The sequence below is a fragment of the Falco cherrug genome, chromosome 4, assembly GCF_023634085.1.
Source record: "Falco cherrug isolate bFalChe1 chromosome 4, bFalChe1.pri, whole genome shotgun sequence".
NCBI lineage: Eukaryota > Metazoa > Chordata > Aves > Falconiformes > Falconidae > Falco > Falco cherrug.
Window position 1 is genome coordinate 56732637 of NC_073700.1, and position 16619 is coordinate 56749255.

General features: G+C 36.8%; 1 protein-coding gene across 1 annotated transcript in view; it reads right to left on the bottom strand.

Moving 5' to 3' along the window:
• Positions 1–102: 102 nt before the first annotated feature.
• The window catches only part of WDR48 (WD repeat domain 48), a 28694-nt gene continuing 12177 nt past the window's right edge, over positions 103–16619 (bottom strand). The window contains exons 6-19 of the mRNA XM_055707852.1: positions 16185–16273; positions 15204–15305; positions 14627–14851; positions 13144–13218; positions 12713–12815; positions 12294–12391; positions 10347–10454; positions 9863–9959; positions 9245–9340; positions 6213–6318; positions 4551–4638; positions 3938–4014; positions 2711–2903; positions 103–2091 (exon numbers count right to left, since the gene is read on the bottom strand). Of these exons, the coding sequence (XP_055563827.1) occupies positions 1996–2091; positions 2711–2903; positions 3938–4014; positions 4551–4638; positions 6213–6318; positions 9245–9340; positions 9863–9959; positions 10347–10454; positions 12294–12391; positions 12713–12815; positions 13144–13218; positions 14627–14851; positions 15204–15305; positions 16185–16273 (1553 nt within the window). The 3' untranslated portion in view covers positions 103–1995. The remainder of the gene's footprint in view (positions 2092–2710; positions 2904–3937; positions 4015–4550; positions 4639–6212; positions 6319–9244; positions 9341–9862; positions 9960–10346; positions 10455–12293; positions 12392–12712; positions 12816–13143; positions 13219–14626; positions 14852–15203; positions 15306–16184; positions 16274–16619) is intronic.

Genomic DNA, 16619 nt, shown 5'->3' on the forward strand with positions numbered 1-16619 from the left:
AGGCTTCAAAGGATTTTGAAGTCCCTAATAATAAAACATTAAATAGCAACGGTCCGAGTTCTACAATCGCATAATCAATCCAATAACAAAACAACTTGAAAATATTTTAACTAAAGCCTTTTATTCTATACAACTATGAAACATCATTTACCCTTCTGGCATTGCAGACTGTTCTGTCAATCTTTCCTGAAACTGTGTTTCGCAATGGTTACAAAGAAAAAAAGAAGAAAAATTACAATCTTGGCTGATTTCAAACAAAATTACTGGGAGCAATTTCAGTGTATACAACAGGACAGGAAGACAACCATAAAAAAAACCCAAACCCAAACAGTGCCTATTGGGACAAGCGTAGATCCTTGCTATTAATAAATACAAGTCAGGAAAATTTATCAGAAAAAAGTTACAATTCTGTTTAACCATTTAATTCACAAATATCACTAAAAATGTGCAGTCATAGCACAATGGTGTCAAACTGAGCATACACAGAAATGGGGATTAAAAACTGAAACTGACTCTCAAAAGACAGGGAAAAAGACATGCTAGCTTAGGTCTGAACCATATTTTTTGTTTAAGCAATGAGTTTGTTTACCTAGGTTAAGATTGCAGAAGGTAATGATTTGACTATTTTTTCAAATAAAGTACGATGAAAAATATTTAACTTTTTGTTTGACCAGTACAATCCCAGTAATAGAATTTATTGGGACTTTCTTTAGGCCTCAACCTAAATCTTGACAGCAAGATACAGGAAGGGCAAGAGCATATGTCTCCTGAAGAAACTCAAATAATATACTGCCCTTTGAAGGCACTTGTGCTTCTGCTTCAGACAAGAGTAATTTTTACACAATTTCTTTATGAGGATTTGTAATTTGTTCTGGCTACAAATGGTTTTCTGGGACAGCCCCACATTCTCTCACCAAAAAGCTGAAATGCCTTTACCCCCTCCCCCCAATAAGTTAAACTCTATAAAAGACTACTATGAGTCTATGACAGTCACAGATTTTTAGAAATAACAGTGAAAAGAAGATCTGCATAAATCTATAACGAAAGAACAACTGCATATAAAATTTTGGAAAAGAAGAATAAGTATTTTTATATCATGAATATGAAATCTGCTGAGAAGTTGCTGAAGTTTAACATTAAACATATGAAGTTATTTTCAGAATGGTCTGAAGTTTTAACAAAATGTCACATAGTTTTGGAGCACAGTTACCAAAAATTAGACTAGCGTGTCTTCAGAACACCCAGAACACAGTGCAGGAAGTAGTTATATATATTTAAAAAAAAAAATAAATTGCTGCAAAGCATGTTCACCCTACTATGATGCACAGCATCACTGGACTGACCTTGCTACAATATTTACCTAGTGTTCTTATTCTGCATGTCAACAGTCCTTTAAAGCAACCATGGAGTTGCAGTATTGAAACAACTCTAAACATTTACAATTAAATGGGCCAATTCTTTCAAGTATACAATACGTATTTTCTGTTGTTTTTCTTTTCCAAATTTCTTTAAGTGGTAGACATGTTTGAGTAACCGGTGAGAAATCACTGTAGGAACTTTATGAATGGAATGTACTAAAAATACCTTGTGAGCAGTTCTGAACACAGCAACTAATATGGCCAAAATGGTTTCATATCAAGCATGAGCAGACGAGGATATTATGTTCTGGAAAAACAAAAGCAAAAAGGAGGAAGCAAAAGTCTGCACTGGACTATCATCCTTTCTCTGTACACCTCACACAACACGAACCACTCAGCGACTTCCCATCTCAATGGCTGAGACTAGGACAGACTTTAGTTTAAGTCATATAGATTTTTTTTCCTCTATATTACAGATCTATTAGTCACTTCAATTAAATGTATACTTCCCATCCATACCGAGTCATTAGAAGTCTCATCTACCTTAGGGGTTCAGTGGGCTTCTATAGTACTACTCTTGGAACCAGTACAGTATGGTCATGTAAATAAGGAACCATCTGGGTCCACACCACTGCCTTCACGTTGATTTCTGGCGATAATGAAGTGTCAGATCACCACCACTCTTCCAAATGAAGTGCTTTACAGTTCGAAGGTCCATATTGGGATCCAAAACCTAAACAGTAGAAATTTATCTTTTATTCCACAAATCTGCCAGACTCTCAAAAATTCAAGGATGAAACACTCTGGTTGGGCAAAACAATCCTACGGGTGATCTGGCGTCAAAGAGAAACCATGCAAAGCCTCAGATTTTTCAACTAGCAAGTAAACCTAATGCATTACTGAAAGATTTTAGCAATGTAACAAATAACTTCATATTAAAACCACATCCTCAATATTTAATCTTTGCGCGCTTATTACCATTACTAGACAATTCATAATTCTGGGCCAATTTTAAACTTCAGTAGAAATGTAGAATTCAAAACGTTCCAAAAATGCTAGAAATGGAACTCTATGGAACTGTATTAAGTCCATTTGTTGAGTATGAGTGAGTAATCCTATAAAGGCCACTATTCAGCCTAAACGGAACAGGCATACTATATAAATTCTTTGATCTATCTGCAGCTGTCTGAACTTATGTCAGCAGTAAGCTATCATGATGTCAAAACATTTCCTTAGTTTTAAAGGTAACAGACAACCTAGAGTGTATTGCAAGCTCAGTATTCAGAAATTCACAACTGATTCATTGCTAAACACTGGTTTTGCTCACAGGCTAGAATGCTCAAGGAACTTACCTGGTCCTGGCACAGAAGTTCAATCTTCTCCTCTGCTAGCACAGCGATGTCTTCCTCTTTTTCTTGTTCTCCTGTTTTTTCGTTATTGGAAGAGCTAGTTGTCTGAGACTCATTATCCAAGTTTATGATTTTCTCATACACATGTTCCATCACTTTTCTCACCTGAAGCATATCACTTGCTGACAGTCGGTCTCTATATAAAGGTAAGGTATAAGTTTGGCAGGAAAAAAACTTGAGAAACTCTATTTCTCATCTTCACAATACTTATCTGTAGCAAAATATGCAAGTACACAGATAAACTCTTTATATTATAAGCCTAATAGTAAATTATCAGGATCATCCAGAATACCATGATCATAACAGCTATTTATCCAAAGACTCACATGGCAAAAGGGACTCACAAAATGGTAAGATATGCAAGAGACAGAATTAAAACCAAACTTCAGGTGAATTTTGTATACAGGAGCCATCTTTCAATAGAAAAGGGATTAGTAAGAGAAGGACAGAAGATATGGAATAGTAATAGAGGTCAGCCAGAATATGCTGCTCAACCTACCACATTAACAGAGGGGAATTTCTAAAGTAATAAGCAGCAGCAGCTTTTCCACAAAGGCCACAAACAGCCTGTGAAGTTCCTCTTTCACAAATTGTCTCCGATGTGAAGACTTCAGTGAGATTTAAGAAACTTGGCATTTGTGGAAAATACCACAAACTGTTGCACATAAATGGTGGGCATGCCATCTACGATATTTGACTTCAAACCTGAGGACCTGCATTGACTTCTAACCTATACAGCTCCCAGTTACAGCTAATGTGATAGCCTGCCTATCCTGCTTTCCCTGCTGTCAGGTTTTGTACCTTTCCCTTTTAAAGAGCTATTACTCATCATTGTTAGCAAGAGGAAACACAATATAGAACCGAACAGCGTAACAATCTCTAAGTTCCTCAATTTTCTGACTAAATACTACAAAAGACAAAGTCTGATTTCAGTAGTTAGTTCTTGGACATTTCTTTCCATAATCTTAAGCAACTGCCCATTCAACCCAAGAGAAACCTACAGTTCTTTCAAATATTCTGATACAATTTAATGCTTCAGAGTGATGCTGCTTAATTGACTAGAAACTTCTATAAATTCATCAAGCACAACATGATTTTCTGGCATTTTTTTATTTTTTTAGTTTGCAATTCTCTTTCTGCAGTTCTGAGAGTTAAATATGCATTACTTACTTTTTTAGAGTTTTTGCCCCTGATGATGAATGAGGTTGGAGGTAGAAGGGGATCTTATTGAATTTGGGCATATTTTTCTAGAAGGAAACAAATTTGAAAACTGTTAATTTAGGATGAACTGTTATCAGTTCCTATTTCCACCAGCTGGTATGTGAAGTATATTCAGCTCCTAATTATCAAAAACCAAGAGAGATTCTTAATCAACATAACCACCACAGCCAACTTCTAAATTACTCATACTCCTGAGATGCTTCAATTTGGATAATGCATGTATCATCTAGCTTTTGCATATAAATTATCATTTATTTCAAAGGAAACTAGACAGAATCAAAAGACTGCGGCAATATGAAGAGCATTCTCTGTTCTGAAGTCCACACTTGAAAAGGATACCAATTATGCACAGTGCTTTGAATAATTTTTCTAAGAATTTCTGTCAAAAGAAAGTAAGCAAAAAAACCCTTAACTGGACATATAAAAAAATAATGAATCGAGATAACTTATTTAAAATAAAAACTCAGCAAAAATTTAAAATGTCATTTCAGATCTGGTACAGTTAAAAAAATTTTAAAAAGAATAACCACCAAACCCCAAAATCTATACAGGTAATACTTACATCCACAGTGATGTCAATTACCCATTGTGGCACAGTTTCATTAAGAAGCATAGATTCAGTTTCACCACCTGAATCCCGACATAATAACCTAAGACAGAGAGAAACAGTGTTTGTGAATGAAAACAATTACTGTAATGTGCATTAAAAAGCTTTCAGGGAAGGACCTGCGCTTTTAATGGGCAGGGAGCTTGAATTTGGTTAGCTGGCCCTTCACGTCATCACACTCATTGGGGAAGTGATCACGTTACCTTCTGTTAAGACCAACAAAAGTAACTGCAGGAAGACAACAGGTCCCTGGAGCAGAAACAGGGAGAAGTAACTCAACAGACCACAGGCTACAGCACAGAGAAATTTAAAAAACTACTTTGCTCAGGGATTGCATATTTTTGTGTCTTGAAGTACAAAACTGTCAGGAGAAGGGGAAAGACACCTGGCATAAAGCAATTCTTTTCTGCTTAGAAAAAAATTAGCTTTGCATGTAAAGTGTCTGCTAAGCCCTCACTAAATGGAAAGAATAAAACCAATTTTAAGAAACATGCACATAAAATGGTGAAATGAAGCAACATAAAAATTTATAAATTCCAATTAAGTATTTTGTCAGAGACATACAGCCACCATTTAGGTTCAATAAGCATAGCTTGTTCCCACCAATGTTGTCTTTTCAGTGTTCTCTTGAGAACAAGTTGTATAAGATGTAAGATCCACAAGTACAGAATGGATGCAAATATTAAGCCCCAGCTACAATACATTGATAATGCAGAAAAAATAATCAGTTCTCAAAGCTGCAAAAGGCTACCCTGTTTTACTGACCAATTCATGGACTGAAATTTATTTTAACACTAAACAACAAAAATTTTTGTTTATTGTTAAAATAGTAAACATTGTTAAATTATAATAGAAACTGTTAAGTGTTAAAATAAATTGTTAAATAATAATTGAAACACACAATGTTAAAATGACACAAAACCAACAAATCAAACATCTCCCACTCCTCAAATTTAAAATCCACTGTGTCAGTTACTATTAAATGCTTCATGGTATTTGAAAGCTTGGCGTTTGTTTCACAGCACTATTAAACTGTCTCTGACATATCATATATCACAGTTAGGCTTTTCAACATAGGATGAAAAAAACCAGAAGGATAATCAGTATGTATATATATTATAATACAAAATTTGTGCTCCTACCTGCCAGGGCTTAGCATCTTGTAATGGGTCATCAACTACAATTTTGGAAGCGGAAATTAATTCTCTAGTGAGTAGGATCTCCTGTCTGAGTCATTAATGGTCAAAGACCAGCACAACAGGCCAGTAAAAGAAGTTCTACAAGCATCTAAAGCAGCACAATTCCATTCTAAAATAAAGTTCAGTTAATCAGTTTGCAGGAGGAGGGCACCCATAAAGGTCTCAAAACTGTGACATCCAACCAGGAACAATATACAACTCTTACCGCTGTAAAACCCCACACCTTGCTGATTTTCAGACTCACATACTCAGTTGTACAATGCAAAATTATTAACGGCTGCCCATCTTCCTGTCACGGGCATGTCTTCAATGTACAGTACAGAATGGAGGCAAGTATTATGTTCTGATAGCATTTCTGCTTGCAACAAAGGAAGTGATTATTTAGCCGCTGAATTTTTACACTCTTGAATTTTCATACCTGAACAAAGTGCGTCCTCCAGCCTCACCAAAAATAACTGGTGTATGTGGTGGCACTTGAAAGTATCCATTTCCTTTCTGGACTCTGTTCTCCTGCTCACCATTCACTGTTGGAAAAAATACACACAACGGTGAGACTGGACTAGGCCTTAAAATTGGGTATACATAGACCCCCCAGCTAATATAAAAATAAGCTTAATAAAAAACAAGAAAATGCCCATTTCCAACACACAGGAAGTATATAAAAAAAAGGAACACTAGAGAATAACTAGACCAACACAGGTTTGTGGAAGGCCTATTTCAAAAGCCTTTTAGGAAAAGGAAACAGAGCTCGTGAGCCAAAACTCTGTTACTAGTTTTCTCCCGTTCCTTAAGAGAACTCTTGAGAATTTGTCAGACTGAACAATACTAATATTAGAAATCAAACAAAGAGATTCTGCTGAGACAAGACTGTTTCTCCCCTCTACGCTGACAGCAGAGAACTCTGAAGGATGTTAGCTTTGCTTTTCTACCTGGATTCGCCAGATGTCAAAACAGTGTACTAGCAAAACTTGGACTCATATTTCCTTGAAGTTGTAGCATTCTAAATTCAATTTATTTTTAGTCGGTTATAGCAGTATGGTCTTCAAACACTCAAGAATCTGATTCCACATCAGATGGACAGGATAAGATTAAAGAAAAATCAGCATTATTTATGCACCTCTTGAACAGCACAGCTTCTCATCAGTCAGGTATCTTGAAACACAATAGATGCCTTCCTTTCACTAGATCATCTTGATTACACTGCAGCATCTAATTAACCTATTTGAACACGATGTTCAGTTCAAGCATCCTAAGAAATTTAAATGGCATAGTCTCACAAGATGCATAATTATTTAGCTTTCTGACCAGCAATGGATGTAGGGAAAGGAAGGTCAAAAATTGTATCAAGCAAAGAAACAAAAAAAGAAAATATTCCCTATTAGGAGGGATGAACAGGATATTTAAGCTAGAGCAAGTGAGAAATCCTAGTTTGAAAAAATTCTTCACAACACTTCTGTTAACAATTGAGAGGAACAATACTGCACATACACATATATATATATATATATTTATGTTCTTGTCTATTTACAGAGTCACAGGATGGTTGGGGTTGGAAGGCACCTCTGGAGATCACCTAGTCCAGCCCCCTGCTAAAGCAGGTTCACCTAGAGCAGGTTGCACAGGATCGCATCCAGGTGGGTTTTGAATGTCTCCAGGGAAGGAGACCCCACAGCCTCTCTGGGCAGCCTGTGCCAGGGCTCCATCACCCTCAAAGCAAAGAAGTTTTTCCTCATATTCAGACAGAACTTCCTGTGTTTTAGTTTGTGCCTGTTGCCCCTTCTCCTGTCGCTGAGCACCACTCAAAAGAGCCTGGCCCCAGCCTCCTGACACTCACCCTTAAGATACTTGTAGACATTGATAAGATCCCCTCTTAGTCTTCTCTTCTCCAAACTGAACAGGCCCAGCTCTCTCAGCCTTTCCTCATCAGGGAGATGCTTCAGTCCCTTCATCATCTTTGCAGCCTCCACCAGACCCTCTCCAGTAGCTCCCTGTCTCTCTTGAACTGGGAAGCACTGGACACAGCACTCCAGATGTGGTTTCACCAGGGCACAGGGGGAGGATTACCTCACTTGACCTGCCGGCCACGCTCCTCCTAATGTACCCCAGGGCACCATTGCCCTCTTGGCCATGAGGGCACACTGTTGGCCCACAGACAATTTGCTGTCCACCAGAACTCCCGGGTCCTTTTCTCCACAGAGCTGCCCCCCAGCAGGTCAACCGCAGCCTGTGCTGCTGCGTGGGGCTGTTCCTCCCCACGTGCAGGACCCTACACTTGCATTTGTTGAACTTCAGTAGTTTCCTCTCTAGCCTGTCCAGGTGTCACTGAATGGCAGCACAGCCTCCAGGTGTATCAAATTTACACCAACTTCAGTGTCCAACAGTTACACTTTATCTTCTTAAGTTCAGTGTCAGTTTCTTAATTGTTACTTTTGAAAAGGAAAATGAAGACTGACTCTGTAGTAGTGAGCATCCTGAACATTCCACCAATCCACAGCTATTCACAGAGATCAGTAGTGCAGCATCAGTGTTCCAACAATACAAAAATCTGTGAGTTATACTTCTTATACACGTCTGGCTCTCAAGCTGCAGGCTGCCAATACACAGAAGTATGAAAATCAGCAACTTTATCCAGAAAAGCCTTCCAAGTGCTGTAACCCTCCATGGAGATCATTTCTGAAAGAAGAAACTAGCCAACTCTTGGCACAATCTTTGTCACAAAATGGCAAGATACTGCTGAACTTACAGCTTTCTTAATGGCATTATCTGTAGAAACTAATCTCTTAATCACCAAAGACTTTTCAGTCAACTCTGATCTGGGTCAAATTAATTTCAAACTTAGAAGTTATACAGTCTCTTCTGTCAATTCTGCCAAATTCAGCCACTACCTTAAACTTTACATAGCTGTGCTTTTTATCTTATGACTGATTAGACTTAGCATTTACCTTAAAACACCACTCTGAGCTGGTTTTGTATAGACCTACTCCATGTATTATTCTAATATCCATTTGATAGATTTTTCACAATATATCTTTCTTTTATTTTATATGGTTCATAATATCTAGCATCAAATTGGAATCATGTCAAGAGAATGTTGGATAATGTGAATAACTGAACTATTGCTCTTTGCTGTCATTATCTAGGCTGTTTCTTTTCCACGTCAAGCCTTAGTTTTGCCAGTAATGTTTTTCATCAAGGCATCATATTTCTGTAACTTCAGAATCACCTATTCACCTACATTATTTATTTTTGAGTTCTTAAGATTTTTGCTGATACTTTCAGAAGAATGCTACTTAGCAAGTTTTGGTGTAAAGCCAATTTCAAAGCATTAAAAAACATTAGTCTATAAAGCATACAGAGATAGATATATGACAGCAAGTCAAGGTATAAACTTTTAAAGATAAACAGAATGTATGAACAAATCCTAAAAAAGGAAAATATTAAAACACTAACCATGATTTATTTCATTTTCTTCTTCATCCATTGGATTGATATGTGTTCTAGGCCAATACTCCAGAAGTGCTTGTAGCAGAAGCCCTCCAAGGTTCACTGTCAAGACATAGCAGGGTAGGACTTCAGTTATGCAAAATCCATTGGCATCATTATATTCCACATTTGATCCACAGCTGAAAACTTTCCCAGAAGATTAAGCAGTTCTGTTTCCAAAACAAATTATTTATGGGCACAGAAATCTTCTTATTACAATCTCAGAGCTACAAATTACAATCTTTCAAAATAAGCTACTTTTAGAATTGCTGCTGTTGGACCACTCACATGCTACAACATCCCTAGATTAGGAAACAGATCCAAGTTGAGGAATATTACTTTTTCCCTTTTGCTTCTTGAAGGTTTAAAAGCAAGTTAAATAGAAAACCTGAACATGACAAACATTTCAGAAAAAAGCAAGCATTCTCAATGGAGGATTCTCTGCAAAATTTAGTTTCAAGAAAATAAGCCCTAAAATCCAACCAGCTACTGACATATGTGACATTGGAATACTTTGAAACATAAATACTAGAATTTATTCTGCTTTTTCATCTCAATAAAACACTAGTATTAGTTAAAACTTACATTTTGGATCAGAACCATCTGGACTGCTAAATCCAGCATCCTTTGCTGAAACCCAGGCTGCAAAGCAGTCACTTTCATCCAAAGTAATTGTCAACATCTGTTGGAAAAAAGACCACCAGGAAAAGGAATGCAATAGTTGTCTTTTATTAAGCAAGTCTATAAATTTATTTTGTTCATACTTAACTGGGAATACAAAACAAAGAATTTCTAAATGCATGATAGCATATTTTTGTTTACCAAACTGTATTAATCCATAATTAGTGTTGGTGGATTTAAACTGACCACACCATGAGAAAAAAAAAAGTTTTTCAAATTATTAAGAACTGAGATAAAATTTGCTTGTTTGCTTCAAAATAAATCTAGCCCATCAGATAAATGATGATTTTTATTCAAAACTTGTAACACAATAAAACCTTTGTGAACAAACAGTATGTGAAAATATATTAAGTATGAAAGAACAACAGACTTAGGAATTGTATCTCACCCCAGTTTTCAAGTCTACTGAGAACCAGTTTGGCACATACACCATCTTAAATCTCTTCTTAATTTCTTCTTCAAAATCTACTTTCCCAAGGTCTTCAACTTTACATGCCTGTGCACCAAATGAAATACACATGGTTTTAAATTCTGAGTATTGAGTCACATCAACACCTCCAATCATTTGCTTGACTTTCATATACACTTGGAATGATTACAAATTATGATTTCTCCAAGAGTGCTGTAGTCCAGAGACACACAAGTTAAAGGTTCAACATTTTCTCAAAAAAATTAAACAATAGTTTATGTGGTAAATAATTTTTATTTGCTATTTATTATTTATACCTGATGTAGTGGCATCAAGACATTGGAATGGTATGGAAGTATTACTTCCCATTAATAAAAAACATTTTCCTTATCACTGAGTAGATAGCTGTCTTCTATCACCCTCTGTCATTCTTCTCCCCATCAGTATCAATATTTCAGTACAACTCTCTATCAAACACCAAACACCAATACTTGTTGCCAATCTAGCAACAAATTCAGCTCAACTACTGCAATGGGAACAGCAGTGAGTGCATTTGTGTGCAGATTCTTTTTTTCCTGTTTTAGTTTATCTGTTTTAATTTATACTTTTAAAGTTCCTTAAGCAAGTCTGTTAACATCGAAATCCTTGTATTCCACTCACAAAGTCATCCTGAAACACATGCTTTAAGCAAAGTCTAAGGATTATAACCTTGCAAGACTTATTTCCTCAAAATCTAGGAAGTTACAGGAAGCAAAGACTGGAGGGTGTAGCTACAGGTAAGAAAACTTCCCTATTTTCTTCCAGCGCATTCAAAAAAGAATCTCAGCTTTAGAGTGCAGTGATCCTACACATACAATGACACTTCCACCTGGCAAGTAACCTCATCTCTAAAGCAAATACATATTTAAACATATCTAACAGATGCTTCTGAAAGCCTTAAAAGAGAAAAAAATAATTGAATGAAGGTACAAATTATCATTAGCATTTGACTTTGGTCCTGAGATCTAATACTGATTTAAGTATATACCAACCATAAACTGAAAGAAAGAAAAGCTATTCACTTTTCCACAAAAGTAATCTAGATAATTTCTAGTACAAATCTAAATTCTCCAACTTAATTCCCTTCTTCCTCCCTTCAGTCAGCAACTCAGTAGGTTAGCTGGGCGTGCTGCACTTCGTTACTTAATCTTGGATGGAGCACCACATTGTTCAAGATGAAAACAAGATTTAGAATTTCAAACAGGATTTTGCAAAGGAAGAAACTGCTGGCCACCTCACTGATCTGGGATTCCAGTCCTTTCTCTCCACACCCTTTTCCTTCTCCTCTGACAAATCACTGGGTAAAGCAAAAAAAAGAAATGCCACGTCAAGTCTCTCCTCAGAGGAGTAAGTAACACTAGGCAGGAGCTATGCTTCTTTCTGCTAACTGTCCTTCCAGTCCTGCCTCGCTGCCTGCTATATTTCCAACTAACAAGGATAAATTCCAGAATAGTCCACAGACTGCTAGTTGGCACGCTCGCTTGGGATCTGTAGGTTTGCAGTAGGACTTGAAGCACAGGTTTCCCTTTCGCGGGCTAAGCTTTCTTATGCTACTCTGTTCTGCATTGGGCAGACATGACCAGAGGCCTCTACAAGCCCTCTTTGAAACAAAACCCAATCAAAACAAACATTACTATTTTCAGGACAGAATTCAAGGGTCCGACTTTCAGGTGAACGAATACATCAGCCTCGCATCAGGCAAAGATACAGAAAAGCTCAAAAATACCCCCTCCCTTTTCAAAAAGCAATCTTTGCATTAAGTCATGGGACAGAAAGATAATTTACTTTCTACCGTAGGTCTCTTACACACTAAAAATATTATATAAAAAAGGTACAAAATAATTACACATCCAACAGCAGACGCTTAATCCAAAATTATATACTTACCTTCAAGACATCCCAGTATGCCACATTATTATTTGTGTCTTTGGTTAATATGTGTCTCTTGTCGTTAAGAATGTGGCACTGAATAATACTAGCACCGCCTAGCAAACAAAAAGAGTTAAGGTCACTACAGTGTTGGTTGTTGGTTTTTTTCCTAATATTACATTAAATTAAACTGTATAACATGACACATGTGATTGTTCTTTGGTTTCACTATTTTATATAAGACTTGGATATCACCAAGGTTTGAACAATATTTTAAACGTAGCTAACACTAGATAGGTGATAACCACATTGTCTTTGTTTTGGTTTGGTTGAAATCATAGTATCAGGCACCCAAAAACTTGAGCTAGTTGTAAACATCTACCATTTCTGGTAATGATAACAGATTTTATAAGGCAGTCTGAAAAACAGCTGTTTACCTTTTATAACTTGGTCAGGCTGTGTACACAGGGGTGGTATAGGGTTGCTACAATCATTATCATAATCTCCAGATGCTCTAAAATTATGAATTCCCTTCAAAGTCTAAAGAAAGAAATAAAATAATGACACATTCATAATAATCTATAAACTGCTTCTATCTGTAACAACGCTTAGTTCATGCTGCTATTTGTTAACCGTCCAGTTCAGAGGAAGATAATTTATTTCTAAAAGCAGCATAAATAGACAGCAATTCAAAGCTTAATGTCTTTTGATCAGTTTCAATATTAGCATATTATTTTTTTAAAGAAAGCTTATAGATCATAGCAAGTCACAGTCAAGTTGCAAACAACAGTCCAACAGCTCCCAAACCAAGAGTGCAAACACCACGACTGCTTAATTGAATTCACAGAGTGTAAAATACATCACTTACCCATTTATTCACAGAGGATTTAGTTGTTGCAACCCAAAGTGCTGGAGGAGGATCAGCTGATCTGTCAAGTTCCATCTAAACAAAGAAACCACAAATACTTTCAGGCATGTTTAACTTAATTTTCCTTTATTCAATTAATATTTGCTTGTGTAGACCTGCTCCCATACTTGAATGTATCTCAGAAACAGCACTACTTTCAGTTTACTAAAGAATACGAAGTTTAAATGAAAACTAACTAAGCTGTGATTTTTGAAACTCCAGAGAAATTATTTCAAATATTCAACAAATAGATTCTGGACATGGGCAACAGTAGATGCAACGTATCTAAACAAGCAGTATATAAGGTTGCTTCTAGCATGACACAATCTTGTCTGACAGTTTGATAAATACAGTATTTTCTGAATTACCCTGTATTCAGATACTTCACATCATTACAAAGAGAACGTAAAAAGTTCTGTACTAATGAAAAAGCAGACTGTTATGCATTTGGCTTTGCTGTTACATTTCTTGGGCAATAACGAATCACTGTAGCAAAGATCTTAGAGACCCCTTCTGATCTTTGTACAGCTGATCATAGCTGTCATTTTCCATTTTGAACTGAAAAGTCTGATTCTGACTTTCTCAAAAATACAGTTAATATATCCAGGATTTTATCTGAACACACTAAACCAAAGTTCACTCACAAGGAAAGCCAGATTGCTTAGATACTGGTATCTGTTTCAATTGCTCACTGCCTTTACACCTACGTGTTTCTAGGTCACATCATCTACAGTTGGACAGTAAAAAAAAAAATTATCAAAAAAGCAGTTCTTCAAAAGACTCAGACATGTGCACGCAATTTTCTCCCATTAAGAAAACGTCATGCTTAGGTGTTCAAAAACCCCACAAATTTCACTCCTGGTTCCTGTGAGTATGCAACATATTCTAAGATAACCCTCTGTGTATCTATTGCTGCTAAGAAACATCCATTTTTTTGTCCTTTTGTCTTGACAATGCCAGCTTAGTTTCTTAAAACTGTACTAGAGACTGGTAAAAACAACTTTTCATGTCTGAAGCATATTCAATTTCAGTAATATTTGAATTTGCATATTTAAGTAGCTGCCAGGAATTTATCTTCTTCAGACAATAAAGTTTCAGACATAATTTAGGAGACAAAGCCAATATACTGAAGATGTGGTGTAATAAACACTTGTTACCCAAGACACGTTCTTCTATCAACTTATACCTCAAGCCACTATTTCATCAGACAACATGCAATACAATTACACTTTTATACTGCGAGGGTGACTGAGAACTGGAACAGGTTGCCCAGAAAAGTGGCAAAGTCTCTGTTCTTGGAGATATTCAAAAGCCACCTGGACCAGGTCCTGGACAATCGGCTCTAGGTAGCCCTGCTTGAGCGGGGAGTGGGTGGGCCAGATGACCTCCAGAGGTCACTTCCAACCTCAACCATTCTGTGATTCTTTGAATTAAACTCAATTACCTTAAGCACTGGTGCCTTTTCTTCACAGATAAGCACACGGATGTCAGGATTTCGTAAATCTGTACAATAAATCTTCCTGTCTCTTCCTCCTGAATAAACATGAGTGAAGGCTTCATTGACTTGCAGAGCCCAAACCCCTTCATCATGGACTCGATATGTGGCTATACATCTCTGCTGCCCAAGGGACCACAGGCGGATAGTTCCATCAGAGCTGCCTGAAAGACACTGAGCAACAACCATCATAATTAAATACCCGCTTGATTTAAGTCTTTAAAAATATTTTTTTCCATAGAGAACTTTCACAATTCCAATACGACAGTGCTAAATGAAGACTATCAGTTAACAACTCTAGCCACAATTTCCAGACATTTTATGTAAACCATCCCCTCCATACCTAGATGGACCTGTAATAACATAGAGCTTTCACACACCAGCCTCCCTCTTTTAATCACTAAATACCTGTAAAATACTTGTTAAGCTACCTTCGGTAATCTATGTATAAAAGAAATATATTGAAAAAGACTAAGGACATTTCTGCATTCTGTAAAATGTCTTAGTCTCGAGTTAAAGCACATACCTGGGTGCCATCTCTGTTCAACAACAAAGCTTTTACATTGTCCGTGTGCCCTTTGAGTTTCATTAATTTTGCACAAGTTCGCGGATCCCACACCCTTAGAACCTACATAAATAGACATTGGATAACTGGCATTAACATTGTTCTTCCCAAGAATGCATTTTCTTTACAGAAAATTAAGCCTTTCTGAATAAACTGACCCTTATTCCAAGCACACAGACATCCACCACCAAAAACATACCTCATCAGAACAAGACAGACAGAACTACGTCTTATGCAGCTCTAGTAATCAGATATGATTTTCTTTGCTTGGTTTTAATGTCATTTGTTCTGACTTTTTCTGTCTTCTTAAGAAATCAAGGAATGGAAGTGACTGGGAACAGGATAGTGTGATGTGGGTAAAAAAAAAAATGATTCTGAGACTCTTCTCAGGCATTTTGCTCATGTATCCTATTTTCATTTTTATATTGACTTGAAAATAAAATTCTCTCAAGGTAAGATTAGGTAAAAATACCCCAACTTGCAGGGGACTTTAGGGTGTTTCATCTTCCTTTACAACAAACAGCATGGGCTATCTCTTGGTAACACTTGAACTTCATGAGTTCATTTCCCACCTCCTGTAGGGGACTTACAAATCGCTGGCACCACTTCTTTCTTACCTGTGGCAACTGCTTCAGTTTTCATAATCATCTGAGTAACACACCCTCAAAGTCAGAGCTCTTGTGGTGAAACGTAATGATGTCTGATAGAGAGAGGGTTACACAAGATGTTCCAATTGTGTCTTCTGTGTATTAAAGCTATACGGATATATACACATCTTCAGACTGAGGTAGGTATTTGTATCCTACACTTACACTCCCACTTAAAATTGTCTACCCTCACTATTAAAAACACAAAACCCACAACACTGAACATGAATAAAACAGTCTCTTCATATGAATCCTTAAACTGAAGTGGAATGAGCCTTACCAGACTTTTACTTACCTTTTCAGTGGACCCTGATACAATAACTGTTCCCATTTGATTCATTGCAAGGCTGTAGATAGAGTCTTTGTTCCCACTCAGGGAAGAAGCTATTGCAAAATAAAATTTTCATTTTCAATTTTAATGCTGTCATTTGAAAAACACCTATATTCACTCAAAACCTGTATTTTAGGGTATTTTAATACCCTTTGACCCATGAAAATAGTGCCACTCTACCCCATATATAGAGTTGCTTTAAAAAAAAAAGAAAGACTATAGACAGCATACTGGTAGAAAAAACCCATCCCAGTTGTTAACCTACCGCTGCATAAAAACAAAGTAACCCCTCAGACTTCGGGTCATTTCAATCTCAGTGACCTTTAGGCATTCATTGCCAGGACCATCAAGGTACTCTTGCTCTTCTCAACTATTCTATTAGAGAATGATCCAACCTAA